Source organism: Coregonus clupeaformis, unplaced genomic scaffold, assembly GCF_020615455.1.
Source record: "Coregonus clupeaformis isolate EN_2021a unplaced genomic scaffold, ASM2061545v1 scaf0055, whole genome shotgun sequence".
Taxonomy (NCBI): Eukaryota; Metazoa; Chordata; class Actinopteri; order Salmoniformes; family Salmonidae; genus Coregonus; species Coregonus clupeaformis.
In genome coordinates, this window is record NW_025533510.1 from 413,419 (window position 1) to 436,465 (window position 23,047).

At 45.1% G+C, this 23,047-nt stretch overlaps 1 protein-coding gene and 1 non-coding gene across 3 annotated transcripts; one reads left to right on the forward strand and one right to left on the reverse strand.

The window, feature by feature from the left end:
- The first annotated feature begins 1,084 nt into the window (after positions 1 to 1,084).
- On the forward strand, positions 1,085 to 16,616 carry LOC121556434 (zinc finger protein 706). 2 transcript variants are annotated; one of them, XM_041870335.2, is made up of 3 exons: positions 1,085 to 1,194; positions 15,118 to 15,266; positions 15,998 to 16,616. In XM_041870335.2, the coding sequence occupies exons 2-3, from the start codon at positions 15,132 to 15,134 to the stop codon at positions 16,097 to 16,099; spliced, it is 237 nt and encodes a 78-aa protein (XP_041726269.1). In that variant the 5' UTR covers positions 1,085 to 1,194; positions 15,118 to 15,131; the 3' UTR covers positions 16,100 to 16,616. The 2 variants fall into 2 exon arrangements, with proteins under 2 accessions (XP_041726269.1, XP_041726270.1); XM_041870336.2 differs by having other exon boundaries at positions 1,108 to 1,194; positions 15,097 to 15,266.
- Positions 3,227 to 3,300, reverse strand: trnar-ucu. Its single transcript has one exon. It is a non-coding gene; the product is annotated as a tRNA-Arg (tRNA).
- Positions 16,617 to 23,047: the final 6,431 nt, after the last annotated feature.

Genomic DNA, 23,047 nt, shown 5'->3' on the forward strand with positions numbered 1-23,047 from the left:
GTTGGGTCAGTGAAAGTCGAATTGTGTTGATTTTTTACGTTTCTGCCGTCCAGAGTGAGCGTACACTCCGTACCACACAACTGAGGACAACAACTGTGACTTACTTTCCTCTCCGGAGCAGGGCGCCATTGAAAATAGTTATAACTGGAGTGGTGTTAAGTGTTGAGGGCCAACTGAATTTGAAGATTCCCGGTGTCTGTGACGCCCGCTGTTTGGTGCGACGCATACCCGGTAGAGAGCGTGGTGAAACAGAGAAGACACTGTCTGTACCACTGAGTTTTGATGCAGAGTTTTTACCAGATAAAGTTAAGATGTGTCAGTTATCCCGTGACAGCTTTTGTCCCGAACCCATTACAGTGTTTTAGGTGTCAAGCTTATAGTCATGTGGCAGCAGTGTGTAGGAGGGAGATTCCTAGATTTGAGAAGTGTGAAGGAGGACATGAGACAAAGGAATGTGTAGTATTGTTAGAAAAAGTTGTGTGTGTAAACTGTAGGGGTACCCATGGTGCTGGAGATCAGAGGTGTCCAGTGAGAGAAAGTCAGGTTGAGGTTGCCAGGATCAAAGTAGTACAGAAGGTGTCGTATGCTGAGGCAGTGGAGAGAGTAGTAGAGGAAGATGGGTCCAGGGTGAGGATCCTAAGAGGATCCCTGTGAGTAGGCCGAGGGGATCCCTGTGAGTAGGCCGAGGGGATCCCTGTGAGTAGGCCGAGGTCAATAGAGAGTGATGGGAATAACATGTGCTTCAGTAAGGTTGGTTTTTTGGCGTTCATGGCCATGGTTGTCAACTGTACCGCAGGAATGGAAGGTAAATCAGAGGATAGATGTTGTGGTGGCAGCTGCAGAGAAGTACTTGGGTGTATGAGATTTTCCTGCAGAAGAGTTACAAGGTGTTTGAACAATAGTGTCCCGTCCTCCCAGGCTGCTGGCCTGGTGTAGGATCAGCTAGGGCCAAAGTAGTGGAATAGTGATGAGGTGGTAGGGCAATTTTTTCACAAGGTGCAACGAATTCATACTACAGAATAGCAGGCTGATACACAGCCAATACAGTAGGTGGCGGCATGCAGCTATAACATTTGTTTGTGGACCGCCATAATACCAAAGAAGAAGAAGTAGCTAGCTAGGCTAACTACATCAGTGGTGCTGTGTCACATTTTCGTGAAGCGTTGCCATCCACACCTTTTTGCCAAGACTGAGGTAATGTATATCTTGCTAGTAGCTACATTTATTTGACTATTCTTGTTTTCTTATGATTTATTTAGGGTAATCTAGCATTGGCGTACCTTATCGTATGTAACGGTATGCCTTTATCAACTACAAACCGGAACGTTGCTAGCTAGCCAGTCTGCCATATGGTCAGCTGGAAGCTAGCATGTTTGCTAACAACAGAGCTAGCTAGCATACGACCAACCGCCGTTCAGTCAAAGATAACGTTACTGATAACGTTCTCTCAATGTGGTTTAGTTTTGTGAATCGTCACAGTGCGGTGTATTTGTGGAATCACTCATATCTAGCTAGATAATGTTTATCGGTTAGCTAGCTAACGAACGTTAACTATCCAAGTTAGTCTGGTTATGTCTGAACTAGCTCTGGTCCGTCGTACAACGACGAGTTGCCTCTGCGCTTTCCGAGTTTGTTTAATGACTGGATATTCAATATACTTTCGTAACTGACAAAAGTACAGATGTTACTTGACAACGTTGTTTTCACTGTGTGCGAAGGGTTTCGTTTCTCCAAAAAAAAACTGCTGGATTAGCGTTGTCCACGCGCATGCGTCGAATCGTCCCCACGACCAGTTGTCGTCGACCAATGGACCAGAGCTATATGAATACTCTTTAGCTAGCTAACCACTTAGCTATTTATAGTGGCATTCCATGTAGATATCCTCCTGGATCAGACCGTAACCTAGCTAACTACTCATACTTGTTGTAGCTACTGTGGATGAGTTGACAATGTACACCTGAGCTAACGTTAACAGATCAAGCTCCGGCATATGGTTCCATCAATACATCATTCATATCGCCCTGGCCATATTATGAAATGCAAATTAGGCACTTAATTAGCAAATTAGGCAGTACAGAATACATAATTACAGTAATTTAAGTCCAATACTGGAAGGTAGGGTGGTCATATTATTTAGATCAATAATACTGTAAGGTAGGGTGGTCATATTATTTAGATCAATAATACTGTAAGGTGGTCATATTATTTAGATCAATAATACTGGAAGGTAGGGTGGTCATATTATTTAGATCAATAATACTGTAGGGTGGTCATATTATTTAGATCAATAATACTGTAAGGTAGGGTGGTCATATTATTTAGATCAATAATACTGGAAGGTAGGGTGGTCATATTATTTAGATCAATAATACTGGAAGGTAGGGTGGTCATATTATTTAGATCAATAATACTGTAGGGTGGTCATATTATTTAGATCAATAATACTGGAAGGTAGGGTGGTCATATTATTTAGATCAATAATACTGTAAGGTAGGGTGGTCATATTATTTAGATCAATAATACTGGAAGGTAGGGTGGTCATATTATTTAGATCAATAATACTGTAGGGTGGTCATATTATTTAGATCAATAATACTGTAAGGTAGGGTGGTCATATTATTTAGATCAATAATACTGGAAGGTAGGGTGGTCATATTATTTTGATCAATAATACTGGAAGGTAGGGTGGTCATATTATTTAGATCAATAATACTGGAAGGTAGGGTGGTCATATTATTTAGATCAATAATACTGGAAGGTAGGGTGGTCATATTATTTAGATCAATAATACTGGAAGGTAGGGTGGTCATATTATTTAGATCAATAATACTGGAAGGTAGGGTGGTCATATTATTTAGATCAATAATACTGGAAGGTAGGGTGGTCATATTATTTAGATCAATAATACTGTAGGGTGGTCATATTATTTAGATCAATAATACTGTAGGGTGGTCATATTATTTAGATCAATAATACTGTAGGGTGGTCATATTATTTAGATCAATAATACTGTAGGGTGGTCATATTATTTAGATCAATAATACTGGAAGGTAGGGTGGTCATATTATTTAGATCAATAATACTGGAAGGTAGGGTGGTCATATTATTTAGATCAATAATACTGTAAGGTAGGGTGGTCATTATTTTATTATTTGACAGTTTAGTCATTTAGCAGACGCTCTTATCCAGAGCGACTTAGTTAGTGAGTGCATACATTTTTCATACTGGCCCCCCGTGGGAATCGAACCCACAACCCTGGCGTTAGAAGTGCCATGCTCTACCAACTGAGCTACACGGGGCAATTTTTTATCTAACCTTTATTTAACTAGGCAAGTCAGTTAAGAACAAATTCTTATTTACAATGACGGCCTACACCATATTAAGACAGCTTTATACAGAAGAGTTTGAAACACATTATGAAATTAGAATACAACTTTTTATGCTACTTCAGGAATTATCAGCTAGATTCAGCCGCTGACCTTTTTTTTTTTTTCTTGAGCGGATAGTCGGGGGCAGGAACGTAATAACAAATCATTAGTAGATATCAAATTCATCAAGAAGCCAAACGAATAAAATAACATTTCACAAAAACAATCATTTCAAACCTTGCTTACATTTGTATACGGTCACGTGTCTCTCTGTGTGGGAACACTTCGGAACAGATTATTTTGTCCAACAAGGAAAATCATAATTAAAGTAAATATATTTTTTTAAATGCTCAGAACTTGGGGGGCCGCCAGTTGGGGAACACTGTTTTTCAAATTCCTTATATTAAGCAAACCAGATGGCACCATTTTCTGTTTTTTTTAATGTATTGATAGCCAGGGGCACACCAACATCATTTACAAATGAAGCACGTGAGTGCTAAGTGCGTGAAAGTGCGTGAATTTGACAATTTTCCTGTCCTGCTAAGTATTTTTAGGTGTCAAGGAAAATGTATGGAGTAAAAAGTACATTATTTTCTTTAGGAATGTAGTGAAGTAAAAGTAGTCAAAAAATATAAATACAAAGGTAAAATACAGATACTTTAGTTTTTTGGGGTATTTTTACTTAAGTACTTTACACCACTGGGAACTTAATACCCCCCACACACACACACACACACACACACACACACTCTCACACGCACCCACCAACACACACCCCCACCAACACACACACACACACACTCTCACACGCACCCACCAACACACACACAGCACCCCCTACCAACACACACACAGCACCCCCTACCAACACACACACACAGCACCCCCTACCAACACACACACAGCACCCCCTACCAACACACACACACAGCACCCCCTACCAACACACACACACAGCACCCCCTACCAACACACACACAGCACCCCCTACCAACACACACAGCACCCCTCACCAACACACACACAGCACCCCCTACCAACACACACAGCACCCCCTACCAACACACACACACAGCACCCCCTACCAACACACACACAGCACCCCCCTACCAACACACACACAGCACCCCCTACCAACACACACACAGCACCCCCTACCAACACACACACAGCACCCCCTACCAACACACACACACAGCACCCCCTACCAACACACACACACAGCACCCCCCACCAACACACACACACAGCACCCCCTACCAACACACACACACACTCTCACACGCACCCACCAACACACCCCCCACCAACACACACACACACACACTCTCACACGCACCCACCAACACACACACAGCACCCCCTACCAACACACACACACAGCACCCCCTACCAACACACACACACAGCACCCCCTACCAACACACACACACAGCACCCCCTACCAACACACACACAGCACCCCCTACCAACACACACAGCACCCCCTACCAACACACACACAGCACCCCCTACCAACACACACACAGCACCCCCTACCAACACACACAGCACCCCCTACCAACACACACACAGCACCCCTACCAACACACACACAGCACCCCTTACCAACACACACACACACACAGCACCCCCTACCAACACACACACAGCACCCCCTACCAACACACACACACAGCACCCCCTACCAACACACACACAGCACCCCCTACCAACACACACACAGCACCCCCTACCAACACACACACACAGCACCCCCTACCAACACACACACACAGCACCCCCTACCAACACACACACAGCACCCCCTACCAACACACACACAGCACCCCCTCACCAAACACACACAGCACCCCCTACCAACACACACACAGCACCCCCTACCAACACACACACAGCACCCCCTACCAACACACACACACAGCACCCCCTCACCAACACACACACAGCACCCCCTACCAACACACACACAGCACCCCCTACCAACACACACACAGCACCCCCTACCAACTCACACACAGCACCCCCTACCAACACACACACAGCACCCCCCTACCAACACACACAGCACCCCCTATCAACACACACACAGCACCCCCTACCAACACACACACAGCACCCCCCCACCAACACACACACAGCACCCCTTACCAACTCACACACAGCACCCCCTACCAACACACACACAGCACCCCCTACCAACACACACACAGCACCCCCTACCAACACACACAGCACCCCCTACCAACACACACAGCACCCCCTACCAACACACACACAGCACCCCCTACCAACACACACACAGCACCCCCTACCAACACACACCACAAGCACCCCTACCAACACACACACACAGCACCCCCTACCAACACACACACACACAGCACCCCCTACCAACACACACACACAGCACCCCCCTACCAACACACACACACAGCACCCCCCACCAACACACACACACAGCACCCCCCACCAACACACACACAGCACCCCCTACCAACACACACACACAGCACCCCCTACCAACACACACACAGCACCCCCTACCAACACACACAGCACCCCCTACCAACACACACAGCACCCCCTACCAACACACACAGCACCCCCTACCAACACACACAGCACCCCTACCAACACACACACAGCACCCCCCTACCAACACACACACACAGCACCCCTACCAACACACACACACAGCACCCCCTACCAACACACACACACAGCACCCCCTACCAACACACACACACAGCACCCCTACCAACACACACACACAGCACCCCCTACCAACACACACACAGCACCCCCTACCAACACACACACAGCACCCCCTACCAACACACACACAGCACCCCCTACCAACACACACAGCACCCCCTACCAACACACACACACAGCACCCCCCTACCAACACACACAGCACCCCCTACCAACACACACACACAGCACCCCCTACCAACACACACAGCACCCCTTACCAACACACACAGCACCCCCCCACCAAGCTCATGCCTTTCAAGCAACTTTTTTTCAAATCATCATTATAGTCGTATCATGCAGCCTTACAATGTATTAAAAATCTAAACATATAGTCCGTTTGTAGAACTACTAAAGTTACATGAATAACTAACTAATAAATTAAGCATATAGGAGGACCTGTTTCTTTGTTAACCGCTCAACACAGAATAGCCGCATATGTGCACTCCCTCAAATCGTTTGGAGAAAATATCCTTTCTATTTTATTCAGCTTTGTTCAATCGTATTCTTCATACTATAAAATAATGCCACGGAATTCTAAGCTAATCTTGTCTGCTAAATGAACTAGTGTAGCCCACAGCCATATGGCATAGCCAGATCAGGACCTAACATAAGGACAACTCAGAGTATGCTATTCTGTTCTTCTGAAATAGACTACATTTTCTTCATATCATGTTTCTTTAGACCTGTCTGAAATAAATAATGGATGTATTGTGACGGTGTAGGCTATATTACATGGATTAATTAGACTTTATAAAATGCAGATGTTCCAAAGGTCTGCATCAGTGGCTTGTAGGCTGTGCGTGGAAGCCAGGAGATGCTAAATGTGTTTGTTAATTAACGGTCAATTACTGTGAGACTGACCGTTATTTGCTTGACAATCACCGGCTGACAAAATGTTGTGACCGTCACAGCCCTAGTGACCACCATTTGCCTTATGCAGCGCGACACATCTTCTTCGCGTAGAGTTGATCAGGTGTTGATTGTGGCCTGTGGAATGTTGTCCCACTCCTCTTCAATGGCTGTGAGAAGTTGCTGGATATTGGCGGGAACTGGAACATGCTGTCGTACATGTTGATCCAGAGCATCCCAAACATGCTCAATGGGTTACATGTCTGGTGAGTATGCTGGCCATGGAAGAACTGGGACATTTTCAGCTTCCAGGAATTGTGTACAGAGCCTTGCGACATGGGCCCGTACATTATCATGCTGAAACATGAGGTGATGGCGGCGGATGAATGGCATGACAATGGGCCTCAGGATCTCATCACGGTATCTCTGTGCATTCAAATTTCCATTGCTAAAATGCAATTGTGTTCATTGTCCGTATTTTATGCCTGCCCATACCATAACCCCACCGCCACCATGGGGCAAACTGCTCGCCCACACGACGCCATACCTGGTCCAGTTGAAACCGGGATTCTTCCGTGAAGAGCACATTTCTCCAATATGCCAGTGGCCATCAAATGTGAGCATTTGCCCACTGAAGTCGGTTACGACGCCGAACTGCAGTCAGGTCAAGACCCTGGTGAGGACAACGAGCACGCAGATGAGCTTCCCTGAGACGGTTTCTGACAGTTTGTGCAGAAATGCTTTGGTTGTGCAAACCCACAGTTTCATCAGCTGTCTGGGTGACTGGTCTCAGACGATCCCACAGGTGAAGAAGTCGGATGTGGAGGTCCTGGGCTGGCATGGTTACATGCGGTTGTGAGGCCGGTTTGACGTACTGCCAAATTCTCTAAAACGACGTTGGAGGCGGCTTTGGTAGAGAAATGAACATTCAGTTCTCTTGCAAGAGCTCTGGTGTCCGTCCCATCCGGTGCAGTGTTGTTAGGGTTAAATGTGCAACAATGGCCCACCATTTTATAGACACCGCCCCTTTCTGCCTGCAACATATCTAGAGCCAACCTATTTTCCCAAGTCGTGAGTGAGGTGGCGGATAATTGTTCAGAGATCCCCTTTACTGCATCCCTAGTCTGGCCAATAAATCGTTGTTGGTCGTAATAGATATAATTAATCCACATTTTTGTTTGTCACCCACCAAAAGAACGTTGCAGTAAACCATTCCCCTACTTGTTTCATAGCTTTGTATTCATCCTGTACCCCCCTTGGTATCCCAATCGCATTCATCTAAATAGGGCTATTCTCCTTCTTGTCAAAACTCCTCCTACGTCTGTCTAACCCTTTCCTTGGTTCCTGGTGACTAATTCTAACTAGCTGAACCAGTAGAACCGGGGTGCACGTACCTAGTCACCCTTTTGGTATTCTCTGCCTTTACTGGCACACGCCCACCACACATCGGTTACAGGGGCTGTAAGGTTCAGACTTCTCTCCTGTGCTTTCCGAACCTAAATCACATTACTACTATCTCCAATTGATAATTGGTGATGTCTTTGTTTCTCTTTACCCCCCCATCTGGATGTCCAGTCCCGCCCGGTCTCATATCCCCATCCCCAAGTATGTTTAAGCACTTGAGTGTAGGAACAATCTGCCGTGGGGGGCGAACACAAATATAATGGGATTTTTATAATCCCAAATTGCTTATTGACATGTACCCCACCCATTGGCTACGTCCCTAACCCTTATTTTGAATCCTACAGTCTGCCCTTCTCTGACTTCTATTTTGTAGGCCACTCGTCCTTGACGGTCAGTATGTCGGGTCGCTTCTCTTCTCTTTGACTTCTTAACAATGGTAAGGGTATAGCACAATTGGTGGTTGATCTTGACATATCAGGACCATTGCCGAGACTCTGATGCAACTCAGGTTACCCATATTCCCAAAAACCGCCAACCCTCTCTTGCCCTTAGTCTTTCTGCTTGGTATCACCCCATACTCACACCCTAAGAACACACTACAGTGGTGATAGTTCGGGGTAGGAGATCTTCGTTAACAGAGGTGATCCCCAGACCCTATTGGTCAAGTTCTTCTCTCTAAACTCTGCGTGTTTTCAGTGGTGCTTGTATGTGTTCCTACCTTTTTGCAGTGGGTAACGTGGAACCAGGTTGCTCTTTCTGCTATTCTAATGGCAAAGGCGGTGACCAATATAACCTGATAGGGCCCTTCCCAACAGGCCTGCTTCCAGTCTTTCTTCTTTAGGGACTGGATCCACACCAATCACCTGGTTGGATAGAGTGGGTCACCTTCTCCTTTAGTTCACCTGTGGGGCACAAAACCTTTGACATACAGGTGTGGTTAATAAACAACCTTCTCATGTGTTCTGCTAGGGTGCTCTCAGTTTCTATCTCTGCCTGCTCTGGTCCTCTGGTCATTCTGTATGGTCTACCAAATACTTTCTCAAATGGCAATAACCCTTTATCTGGAGTTTTCCTGATCGTCATTAATACTATCGGTAGACATTGTACCCCATTTCTTCCTGCTCTCCTGTGTGTTTTCCTTAACCCCTCTCTAATCATACCGTTCACATTAGTATTTTCTTTCTAGACCGTATCCAAATAAAACAATTTTTAAGTATTTAGTCCTCTCCTCCGTCTAGTTATCTTTAATCCTACCATCTACCATCATCCCCCCTGTTGACACCTGGCTCTGCCCATGTGTCAGTATTACCACCTACCTAAACAATCACTTAGGTAATATTGGTAAATTATCCTTATGCCATATCCCTTCTTTTGAGACTGCCCCTTGCTTCTTTATTGCTCCTCCCACTTCCTTTGTCTATGATGGGGGCTAAATTCAACTTTCATTCAGTTCAGAATCAATAGTAATACCATCAATCAATCCCTTATCTTGTAAAAACACTCATGTTTAGTTTAAACTCTGTTCTACCCGGGCTTGACCTAAAGACTGATGGTTGGACATGACAGGTCCATACTTAAATCTTTCAAACCTAAACCCCCCCCTTCTCCTGGAAGAGAAATTGTACATTTTGTTAACATTCAATTACAATCAGTAATCCAAAAATATTAATTACACCCCAAAACATGATGCATATATACCCTGTCCTATCTCACATCAATAATGGTTTGTTTTAATCTAATTCCACATAACTACTCCAGAAGAAGATGACAAACAATCTCTCAAAAGATGAAAACCACTCAAATGTCTGAGTTTACAATGATTATTTTAAATTGATTACCCTTCAGACTTCATCCTCTGTAATTATCACAGTGATTATTCAACCCCTAAATCTGCTCCTTTTGATCCCATATCAAATGATCCTGGTATCGTTACTAGATCAATCAACATAGGAAATATCTGTTTCCCCTGATATTGTTCCTGTCACCCCTCTAAATGTCATATTTTATCCATTCGCACTATAATCAATTACTCAGTGTAAGGAAGCCGTGATATTTTATCCCAGGCATCTATTTAAAAATGCTTTGTTACGTTGTCTCCTACTCTCCCCTTAACATAATGCTATAAGAGACTTCCATCAATCCTGGAAGACACTATATAATACCACGTTTCATTAAGTTCACTACACCTTCTAATATAAACCTATAACCCCTTTCTATTAATTTAAACATCGCAACCTGTTGCATTGTTTTAAAATATAAACCTATTGTTTAATAACTTCATACTTACAAAAAATGTTTATTTAATCCATCATCCTAATAGTTCCCTATATCCCATTGTTCAACGTACCAGAAACAGATTAGTTTTTCAGCATAACCCCATTAACCCTCTACAATATCTATTATTCTCTATCGCTAACTTTCCATATAACAGTACTTTAACGGATGACAAATTATTGTAAAGTTATAGTCAAAACTAACAACATCTATTCACCGATATGCAACTTTAATTACTATGTTATACTATCCGCTATGTGTTGGTAAGACAATTCCTTTCACGTAATGTTATCAATTCATCTAGTAATCTAGGTCAGTAGCATCAATGCAAAATATTTGCTTTCTGTCCCTTCCTGGACTCGAACCAAGGATCCTCTACACATATCGACAACATTTACCATCGAAACACCATTACCCATCGCTCCACAAAATCCGCTCTTCTTGCAAAGCACACCAAACAACCATGTCGCACAGCAAGCCACGTCACTACTCCAAACGTCACTAGCTCGCAACCCCAACTAGCCAGCCCTTTCATCCCAAACACTCAACCCCCTATTTACATTTGACATTTGAGTCATTTAGCAGACGCTCTTATCCAGAGCGACTTCCAGTTAGTGAGTGTATACATTTTTCATACCCTATGACTTCTTCTCCACAGTCACCATTGAATATCCCTTACAGCGCTCTCACGTTCCAGCCAACCCCAATGGCTAACATCCGCAGACAAAAACATGGAACCTCTTCTGCGTTCTGCCTTTACCTCTATCGTAGGGTTCAAAAACTAACATAACAACAACAATCATCCTAAATTGCTGTAGTCACGTCATGTTTGGTTCAGTTTATTTATTACGATAGTATGTCCATTATACTTCTCTATTCTTAGTAGTTTTTCAACTCTCACCTCATTCGGCAACACAAACGATCTACCCCCCCCCCATTCCTGTTAAATAAGTGAGTCGTTCTATTCAAACCAAAACACGCTACAAATCTTCCATTCAACATCACCAAACCAAATACTCAGTAGTATCCGGTCATGCAACCCCCAGCATACTAACCCTAACCCATACCAGCATACTAACCCTAACCCATACCAGCATACTAACCCTAACCCATACCAGCATACTAACCCTAACCCATACCAGCATACTAACCCTAACCCATACCAGCATACTAACCCTAACCCATACCAGCATACTAACCCTAACCCATACCAGCATACTAACCCTAACCCATACCAGCATACTAACCCTAACCCATACCAGCATACTAACCCTAACCCATACCAGCATACTAACCCTAACCCATACCAGCATACTAACCCTAACCCATACCAGCATACTAACCCTAACCCATACCAGCATACTAACCCTAACCCATACCAGCATACTAACCCTAACCCATACCAGCATACTAACCCTAACCCATACCAGCATACTAACCCTAACCCATACCAGCATACTAACCCTAACCCATACCAGCATACTAACCCTAACCCATACCAGCAGTTGAATTACACTCATAAATACAGATTTCACTCTATGCCATTTACATTTACGTCATTTAGCAGACGCTCTTATCCAGAGCGACTTACAAATAGGTGCATTCACCCTATAGCCAGTGGGATAACCACTTTACAATATCTTTTTTTTTTTTTTTTTTTTGGGGGGGTAGAAGGATTACTTTATCCTATCCCAGGTATTCCTTAAAGAGGTGGGGTTTCATTTGAAATGCCAAATGATAATAACCCATAATAGTTCAATGGAACACTATATTGGCTTTGTACTATATTATACATTACGTCTATAATCACATGACTTATGGTCCGATTATTCATTAAACCTTATCACATGATCCAACAACGGTACAAACTTAGAAAACCCATATTAAGTACATTCCCACCCATGACGTACGTCTACGTTTGGGTGAGCAAGTTAATACATATATAACGATAGAAACGTATAGGTACTCACGTCAAATAATCCCTTCGTGGTGTTTTTAACCAATTCTTAATTGACCTAAATCACGTCACCTTTCCTATTCTGCCTCCTGTCTTGGTAGCCTCCCTCTCTCTTCTCTTCTTCTCTTCTCTCCCAATGTGGCCGTCAAATCCTTCCTCTCGTCACCTTTCCTATTCTGCCTCCTGTCTTGGTAGCCTCCCTCTCTCTTCTCTTCTTCTCTTCTCTCCCAATGTGGCCGTCAAATCCTTCCTCTCGTCACCTTTCCTATTCTGCCTCCTGTCTTGGTAGCCTCCCTCTCTCTTCTCTTCTTCTCTTCTCTCCCAATGTGGCCGTCAAATCCTTCCTCTCGTCACCTTTCCTATTCTGCCTCCTGTATTGGTAGCCTCCCTCTCTCTTCTCTTCTTCTCTTCTCTCCCAATGTGGCCGTCAAATCCTTCCTCTCGTCACCTTTCCTATTCTGCCTCCTGTCTTGGTAGCCTCCCTCTCTCTTCTTCTTCTCTCCCAATGTGGCCGTCAAATCCTTCCTCTCGTCACCTTTCCTATTCTGCCTCCTGTATTGGTAGCCTCCCTCTCTCTTCTCTTCTTCTCTTCTCTCCCAATGTGGCCGTCAAATCCTTCCTCTCGTCACCTTTCCTATTCTGCCTCCTGTCTTGGTAGCCTCCCTCTCTCTTCTTCTTCTCTCCCAATGTGGCCGTCAAATCCTTCCTCTCCCTTCTGTTCTTTTCTTGCTCAGTCTCTAAGTTTTCTGTTTTCTGACTAGATATAACCTTTCTGCTATTCTCTGTGTATTTTATACCTCCCTTTACTACATTGCTCTGACGTGATGGATAGTTATTATAATTATTCCACTTTTATCCACTCTTTAATAATCAATTTCATCATTTTTTTATATATCTCTATCAACTAACCCATTCGTATTTCTGATTCTTTATTGCCACAAGTTAATCTAGTTCCAACCGGACCAACGTTAGCTACCTCGACCCTTCCCCCTCAGGTCATAAAATCCTCCCAGAATCTCACACTATTCTATGACAAGCAGTGTTTTTTACAAACCCCAAGATATCATTATATCAACCGATTATTCTCAAAATTTTAGATTAATTAATTCCCACGACTTTCATATCACATTCACACAACGCTATTTCCCAACACACAATCAATATTAGTGCCCAAATTCTGAATGTTAATTCTATCAACATTTGACCTTTACCTATGGTTACTTTTACCATAATTCCCTAAATGTACCGAAATACAATATATTGACGTCATATGATCAACCCCGTACACGTGACCTTTTTCTCAAATCAGGATACCCCTATAACTATCTCATACATTAAAGAGTTCTTCTTTCTATTGAGTCTTATTGATAATTCTAGAACATCTCATACGTGCAGGTATTTACCCTCTACGGTTTAATCTCGATAATTCTAGAAAATCTCATACCTTCAGAATTCTTACACATTAGTGTCTATAGTACCAAGTATCCCTTATAGTTTCTGTTGGTAATGGCCTCAACTACCATGAATCATTTCGGACCCACTTTCTCAACGGATCTCACCCGGTGCTGTTTTCCATTTATCCAGAATACTGGCGCATGGTTTTCTCTAAATAAACGTCTAAAAACGGTGTACCTGATGAATCCCCTTCGGATTATCAGCGGATCACTACCCTCACTACAGCAGAAAACATCTCTATTGCAATGTCCAGATATCAATTCCCCCCAAAACCCATGAATAAAAATTACTGACCTTATTCTTGCAGTAAAACTGCACATAGTTGGCAATAGATAGTGCAGCTGGGATCTCCTTTCCCCCCAGCTGGGATCTCCTTTCCCCCCAGCTGGGATCTCCTTGCCCCCCAGCTGGGATCTCCTTGCCCCCCAGCTGGGATCTCCTTGCCCCCCAGCTGGGATCTCCTTGCCCCCCAGCTGGGATCTCCTTGCCCCCCAGCTGGGATCTCCTTGCCCCCCAGCTGGGATCTCCTTTCCCCCAGCTGGGATCTCCTTTCCCCCCAGCTGGGGTCTCCTTTCCCCCCAGCTGGGGTCTCCTTTCCCCCCAGCTGGGGTCTCCTTTCCCCCCAGCTGGGATCTCCTTTCCCCCCAGCTGGGATCTCCTTGCCCCCCAGCTGGGATCTCCTTGCCCCCCAGCTGGGATCTCCTTTCCCCCCAGCTGGGATCTCCTTTCCCCCCAGCTGGGGTCTCCTTTCCCCCCAGCTGGGATCTCCTTGCCCCCCAGCTGGGATCTCCTTTCCCCCCAGCTGGGATCTCCTTTCCCCCCAGCTGGGATCTCCTTGCCCCCCAGCTGGGATCTCCTTGCCCCCCAGCTGGGATCTCCTTGCCCCCCAGCTGGGATCTCCTTTCCCCCCAGCTGGGGTCTCCTTGCCCCCCAGCTGGGGTCTCCTTCCCCCCCAGCTGCCAAATTGAACGCTCTGTACCATATTGTGAAGTTTTATTGATAACGACCTATTCAGTAACACTCACCCAGCCTGTTGGCTTGTACCTCCAGCTCTAGGACCAGACATGGCACGTGGTCATCAAAAAGTCCAGTCTCAGCAGAAGAATGCCAAGAAGCAAGCCGAGGCCAAGAAGGCCAAAGGACATGACCAGAAGACGGCCGCCAAGGCAGCTTTAGTGCACACCTGCGGTGTCTGCCTGGTGAGTTCCTTATTAAAGAAAAGTGGTTGCTTTTCAATCGGGGACTATGAACCATTTGAAGTTGGGTTGCAGGATCAAGGGGTCGTATTCATTAGTGCTCCCCGTAACAAAACGTAGTACTGTTTTTCAATAGAAAACGTTTTCAGTCCGTTTTCTTCCGTTTGGTGTCTAGTGAATACGACCCTGGTTATCAACAGTAGGCCAGGGAGTGCAGCTGCTCTGTGGTAGCTCTGCTGCTGCTCTGCGGTAGCTCTGCTGCTGCTCTGCGGTAGCTCTGCTGCTGCTCTGCGGTAGCTCTGCTGCTGCTCTGCGGTAGCTCTGCTGCTGCTCTGCGGTAGCTCTGCTGCTGCTCTGCTGCTGCTCTGCGGTAGCTCTGCTGCTGCTCTGCGGTAGCTCTGCTGCTGCTCTGCGGTAGCTCTGCTGCTGCTCTGCGGTAGCTCTGCTGCTGCTCTGCGGTAGCTCTGCTGCTGCTCTGCGGTAGCTCTGCTGCTGCTCTGTGGTAGCTCTGCTGCTGCTCTGTGGTAGCTCTGTTCAAACAGTTTCCTAAATACAGCAGCTATTGTTTTCCAACCAGATTTCTCAATCATGCTTCATTTGTTATGGTTTGTTACTTAACACAATTGTTGTGGTGGTATTTCACCATTTTTTCTGTTGAAATAGCAACATAATCCTATGAAATAAGTTGAATGCAAATGATTGACGACCCTGTCCTGTGCATTGCCTCTACACAGTCACAGATGCCGGACCCCAAAACCTTCAAGCAGCATTTTGAGAGTAAACACCCCAAGTCCCCCATGCCCCCAGAGCTGGTCGATGTAGACTCTGGCATCTGAACCGGACTCCCACTGAAGATCCCAGCTATGGTCCTTGTTTAAGGCAAACTGTCAATGCAGAAAACAAACCTCTCTCTCTCTCTCTCTCTCTCTCATCCACACCTTCATACAGAAAACAAACCCCTCTCATTAAATACCTAATGTCTCTTTGTTGGTCTCTTTCATCCTAGTTTTCAGTTTGTCCCTGTGGAAACCTAGAAATGTATTTTAGTTTATAAATCAATGTTGGGTAGAAACGAGCAGATTTACAATCCCAGTTGTGAAAGATTGAGATTGTAGATAATCCCTAATCTGGTGTTCTTTAGGTTTGTTACATTCTTCTCTTCTATCTCTAATCGATGCTTTGTTTTTGGCTGATCAAACCGATAATTCTTGACAGCGAAGTTCCAAGCTGAAACATGTTGTGACTTGTTTTCTAATTAACATCAAACTCCTCAACATAATTTGTACGCTTGGAAAACGCATTCATGCCCCAATGATGTAATATAACATTCAATAAAGTTGGCTTTGTTTATTATCTGCTTCATCCTGTGGCGGAGCTCTATTATGGAAACTGTTCTGTAACTTTCTCTTGGTCAAACACAATCTGGGTTTGTTTTCTCCACTAGGTGGCGTCATGTTCAGTTTAACATTCAGTATACCAGTACAGGACTGTTGGCTCTTTTGATGATGAAAAAGAAGCAGATTTAATTTACGGTCCATGTAGACATTTACTGGAAAGAATACTGACCCATACATACATGAACATACTGGGCCTTAATGCTGTTCTCTTGTATGTCCTTCCAGGCATCTAACTTCAGTTGGTCTAGTACATGATTTCAGTTAGAGTGCTGAGAATCAGTTTCCCACCATTCATTTGACATTAATCAGTTATTTCTGCTTGGTATATCAACTATCTACTCATCAAACAGAGATAGTGATATGTCTTTCTGAAGAGTCTTTTAGAATATCACTGGCGGAAAGGAAGGGAATGTTACTGGAATATAGAGTGGAAGGATACTAGATAGGGCTTTTATTAGTGTAGAACATTACTAGACAGGGCTTTTATTAGAGTAGAAGGATACTAGTCAGGGCTTTTATTAGAGTAGAAGGATACTAGTCAGGGCTTTTATTAGAGTAGAAGATTACTAGACAGGGCTTTTATTAGTGTAGAACATTACTAGACAGGGCTTTTATTAGAGTAGAAGATTACTAGACAGGGCTTTTATTAGCGTAGAAGGATACTAGTCAGGGCTTTTATTAGCATAGAAGGATACTAGACAGGGCTTTTATTAGAGTAGAAGATTACTAGACAGGGCTTTTATTAGTGTAGAAGGATACTAGACAGGGCTTTTATTAGCGTAGAAGGATACTAGACAGGGCTTTTATTAGCGTAGAAGGATACTAGACAGGGCTTTTATTAGAGTAGAAGGATACTAGACAGGGCTTTTATTAGCGTATAAGGATACTAGACAGGGCTTTTATTAGCGTAGAAGGATACTACACGGCTTTATTAGTGTAGAAGGATACTAGACAGGGCTTTTATTAGCGTAGAAGGATACTAGACAGGGCTTTTATTAGCGTAGAAGGATACTAGACAGGGCTTTTATTAGCGTAGAAGGATACTAGACAGGGCTTTTATTAGCGTAGAAGGATACTAGACAGGGCTTTTATTAGCGTAGAAGGATACTAGACAGGGCTTTTATTAGCGTAGAAGGATACTAGACAGGGCTTTTATTAGCGTAGAAGGATACTAGACAGGGCTTTTATTAGCGTAGAAGGATACTAGACAGGGCTTTTATTAGCGTAGAAGGATACTAGACAGGGCTTTTATTAGCGTAGAAGGATACTAGACAGGGCTTTTATTAGCGTAGAAGGATACTAGACAGGGCTTTTATTAGCGTAGAAGGATACTAGACAGGGCTTTTATTAGCGTAGAAGGATACTAGACAGGGCTTTTATTAGAGTAGAAGGATACTAGACAGGGCTTTTATTAGCGTAGAAGGATACTAGACAGGGCTTTTATTAGCGTAGAAGGATACTAGACAGGGCTTTATTAGCGTAGAAGGATACTAGACAGGGCTTTTATTAGCGTAGAAGGATACTAGACAGGGCTTTTATTAGCGTAGAAGGATACTAGTCAGGGCTTTTATTAGCATAGAAGGATACTAGACAGGGCTTTTATTAGAGTAGAAGATTACTAGACAGGGCTTTTATTAGTGTAGAAGGATACTAGACAGGGCTTTTATTAGCGTAGAAGGATACTAGACAGGGCTTTTATTAGCGTAGAAGGATACTAGACAGGGCTTTTATTAGAGTAGAAGGATACTAGACAGGGCTTTTATTAGCGTATAAGGATACTAGACAGGGCTTTTATTAGCGTAGAAGGATACTAGACGGCTTTATTAGCGTAGAAGGATACTAGACAGGGCTTTTATTAGCGTAGAAGGATACTAGACAGGGCTTTTATTAGCGTAGAAGGATACTAGACAGGGCTTTTATTAGCGTAGAAGGATACTAGACAGGGCTTTTATTAGAGTAGAAGGATACTAGACAGGGCTTTTATTAGCGTAGAAGGATACTAGACAGGGCTTTTATTAGCGTAGAAGGATACTAGACAGGGCTTTATTAGCATAGAAGGATACTAGACAGGGCTTTTATTAGCGTAGAAGGATACTAGACAGGGCTTTTATTAGCGTAGAAGGATACTAGACAGGGCTTTTATTAGCGTAGAAGGATACTAGACAGGGCTTTTATTAGCGTAGAAGGATACTAGACAGGGCTTTTATTAGCGTAGAAGGATACTAGACAGGGCTTTTATTAGCGTAGAAGGATACTAGACAGGGCTTTTATTAGCGCAGAAGGATACTAGACGGCTTTTATTCGCGTAGAAGGATACTAGACAGGGCTTTTATTAGCGTAGAAGGATACTAGACAGGGCTTTTATTAGCGTAGAAGGATACTAGACAGGACTTTTATTAGCGTAGAAGGATACTAGAGATGGGTTTTATTAAGAGTATACTGTACAAAAATATAAATGCAACATTCAACAATTTCAAAGATTTTACTGAGTTAAAGTTCATATGAGGAAATCAGTCAATTGAAATATATTAATTAGGCCCTAATCTATGGATTTCACATGACTGGGAATACAGATATGCAGCTGGCTGGTCTGTTCCTCTTGTATCCTCTCCAGGTAACAAGCTGGCTGGTCTGTTCCTCTTGTATCCTCTCCAGGTAACAAGCTGGCTGGTCTGTTCCTCTTGTATCCTCTCCTGGTAACAAGCTGGCTGGTATGTTCCTCTTGTATCCTCTCCAGGTAACAAGCTGGCTGGTCTGTTCCTTGTGTATCCTCTCCAGGTAACAAGCTGGCTGGTCTGTTCCTCTTGTATCCTCTCCTGGTAACAAGCTGGCTGGTCTGTTCCTCTTCTATCCTCTCCTGGTAACAAGCTGGCTGGTCTGTTCCTCTTGTATCCTCTCCAGGTAACAAGCTGGCTGGTCTGTTCCTCTTGTATCCTCTCCTGGTAACAAGCTGGCTGGTCTGTTCCTCTTGTATCCTCTCCAGGTAACAAGCTGGCTGGTCTGTTCCTCTTGTATCCTCTCCTGGTAACAAGCTGGCTGGTCTGTTCCTCTTGTATCCTCTCCTGGTAACAAGCTGGCTGGTCTGTTCCTCTTGTATCCTCTCCAGGTAACAAGCTGGCTGGTCTGTTCCTCTTGTATCCTCTCCTGGTAACAAGCTGGCTGGTCTGTTCCTCTTGTATCCTCTCCTGGTAACAAGCTGGCTGGTCTGTTCCTCTTGTATCCTCTCCTGGTAACAAGCTGGCTGGTCTGTTCCTCTTGTATCCTCTCCTGGTAACAAGCTGGCTGGTCTGTTCCTCTTGTATCCTCTCCAGGTAACAAGCTGGCTGGTCTGTTCCTCTTGTATCCTCTCCAGGTAACAAGCTGGCTGGTCTGTTTCTCTTGTATCCTCTCCAGGTAACAAGCTGGCTGGTCTGTTCCTCTTGTATCCTCTCCAGGTAACAAGCTGGCTGGTCTGTTCCTCTTGTATCCTCTCCTGGTAACAAGCTGGCTGGTCTGTTCCTCTTGTATCCTCTCCTGGTAACAAGCTGGCTGGTCTGTTCCTCTTGTATCCTCTCCTGGTAACAAGCTGGCTGGTCTGTTCCTCTTGTATCCTCTCCAGGTAACAAGCTGGCTGGTCTGTTCCTCTTGTATCCTCTCCAGGTAACAAGCTGGCTGGTCTGTTCCTCTTGTATCCTCTCCTGGTAACAAGCTGGCTGGTATGTTCCTCTTGTATCCTCTCCAGGTAACAAGCTGGCTGGTCTGTTCCTTGTGTATCCTCTCCAGGTAACAAGCTGGCTGGTCTGTTCCTCTTGTATCCTCTCCTGGTAACAAGCTGGCTGGTCTGTTCCTCTTGTATCCTCTCCTGGTAACAAGCTGGCTGGTCTGTTCCTCTTGTATCCTCTCCAGGTAACAAGCTGGCTGGTCTGTTCCTCTTGTATCCTCTCCTGGTAACAAGCTGGCTGGTCTGTTCCTCTTGTATCCTCTCCAGGTAACAAGCTGGCTGGTCTGTTCCTCTTGTATCCTCTCCTGGTAACAAGCTGGCTGGTCTGTTCCTCTTGTATCCTCTCCTGGTAAAAAGCTGGCTGGTCTGTTCCTCTTGTATCCTCTCCAGGTAACAAGCTGGCTGGTCTGTTCCTCTTGTATCCTCTCCTGGTAACAAGCTGGCTGGTCTGTTCCTCTTGTATCCTCTCCTGGTAACAAGCTGGCTGGTCTGTTCCTCTTGTATCCTCTCCTGGTAACAAGCTGGCTGGTCTGTTCCTCTTGTATCCTCTCCTGGTAACAAGCTGGCTGGTCTGTTCCTCTTGTATCCTCTCCTGGTAACAAGCTGGCTGGTCTGTTCCTCTTGTATCCTCTCCAGGTAACAAGCTGGCTGGTCTGTTTCTCTTGTATCCTCTCCAGGTAACAAGATGGCTGGTCTGTTCCTCTTGTATCCTCTCCAGGTAACAAGCTGGCTGGTCTGTTCCTCTTGTATCCTCTCCTGGTAACAAGCTGGCTGGTCTGTTCCTCTTGTATCCTCTCCTGGTAACAAGCTGGCTGGTCTGTTCCTCTTGTATCCTCTCCTGGTAACAAGCTGGCTGGTCTGTTCCTCTTGTATCCTCTCCAGGTAACAAGCTGGCTGGTCTGTTCCTCTTGTATCCTCTCCTGGTAACAAGCTGGCTGGTCTGTTCCTCTTGTATCCTCTCCTAGTAACAAGCTGGCTGGTCTGTTCCTCTTGTATCCTCTCCAGGTAACAAGCTGGCTGGTCTGTTCCTTGTGTATCCTCTCCTGGTAACAAGCTGGCTGGTCTGTTCCTCTTGTATCCTCTCCTGGTAACAAGCTGGCTGGTCTGTTCCTCTTGTATCCTCTCCTGGTAACAAGCTGGCTGGTCTGTTCCTCTTGTATCCTCTCCTGGTAACAAGCTGGCTGGTCTGTTCCTCTTGTATCCTCTCCAGGTAACAAGCTGGCTGGTCTGTTCCTCTTGTATCCTCTCCTGGTAACAAACTGGCTGGTCTGTTCCTCTTGTATCCTCTCCAGGTAACAAGCTGGCTGGTCTGTTCCTCTTGTATCCTCTCCAGGTAACAAGCTGGCTGGTCTGTTCCTCTTGTATCCTCTCCTGGTAACAAGCTGGCTGGTCTGTTCCTCTTGTATCCTCTCCTGGTAACAAGCTGGCTGGTCTGTTCCTCTTGTATCCTCTCCTGGTAACAAGCTGGCTGGTCTGTTCCTCTTGTATCCTCTCCAGGTAACAAGCTGGCTGGTCTGTTCCTCTTGTATCCTCTCCTGGTAACAAGCTGGCTGGTCTGTTCCTCTTGTATCCTCTCCAGGTAACAAGCTGGCTGGTCTGTTCCTCTTGTATCCTCTCCTGGTAACAAGCTGGCTGGTCTGTTCCTCTTGTATCCTCTCCTGGTAACAAGCTGGCTGGTCTGTTCCTCTTGTATCCTCTCCAGGTAACAAGCTGGCTGGTCTGTTCCTCTTGTATCCTCTCCTGGTAACAAGCTGGCTGGTCTGTTCCTTGTGTATCCTCTCCAGGTAACAAGCTGGCTGGTCTGTTCCTCTTGTATCCTCTCCAGGTAACAAGCTGGCTGGTCTGTTCCTCTTGTATCCTCTCCTGGTAACAAGCTGGCTGGTCTGTTCCTCTTGTATCCTCTCCTAGTAACAAGCTGGCTGGTCTGTTCCTCTTGTATCCTCTCCTGGTAACAAGCTGGCTGGTCTGTTCCTCTTGTATCCTCTCCAGGTAACAAGCTGGCTGGTCTGTTCCTCTTGTATCCTCTCCTGGTAACAAGCTGGCTGGTCTGTTCCTCTTGTATCCTCTCCTGGTAACAAGCTGGCTGGTCTGTTCCTCTTGTATCCTCTCCTGGTAACAAGCTGGCTGGTCTGTTCCCCAGGGGATGACTCGGACCAGTGGAATTGTTGAGTTTGTCTGTCTCCTCTCCTCTGTCACAATCCTTCCCACTGCTTCTGTCGCCTCCTCTGTCACAAATCTTCCCACTGCTTCTGTCGCCTCCTCTGTCACAAACCTTCCCACTGCTTCTGTCTCCTCCTCTGTCACAATCCTTCCCACTGCTTCTGTCTCCTCCTCTGTCACAATCCTTCCCACTGCTTCTGTCTCCTCCTCTGTCACAATCCTTCCCACTGCTTCTGTCTCCTCTGTCACAATCCTTCCCACTGCTTCTGTCTCCTCCTCTGTCACAATCCTTCCCACTGCTTCTGTCTCTTCCTCTGTCACAATCCTTCCCACTGCTTCTGTTTCCTCCTCTGTCACAATCCTTCCCACTGCTTCTGTCTCCTCCTCTGTCACAATCCTTCCCACTGCTTCTGTCTCCTCTGTCACAATCCTTCCCACTGCTTCTGTCTCCTCCTCTGTCACAATCCTTCCCACTGCTTCTGTCTCCTCTGTCACAATCCTTCCCACTGCTTCTGTCTCCTCTCCTC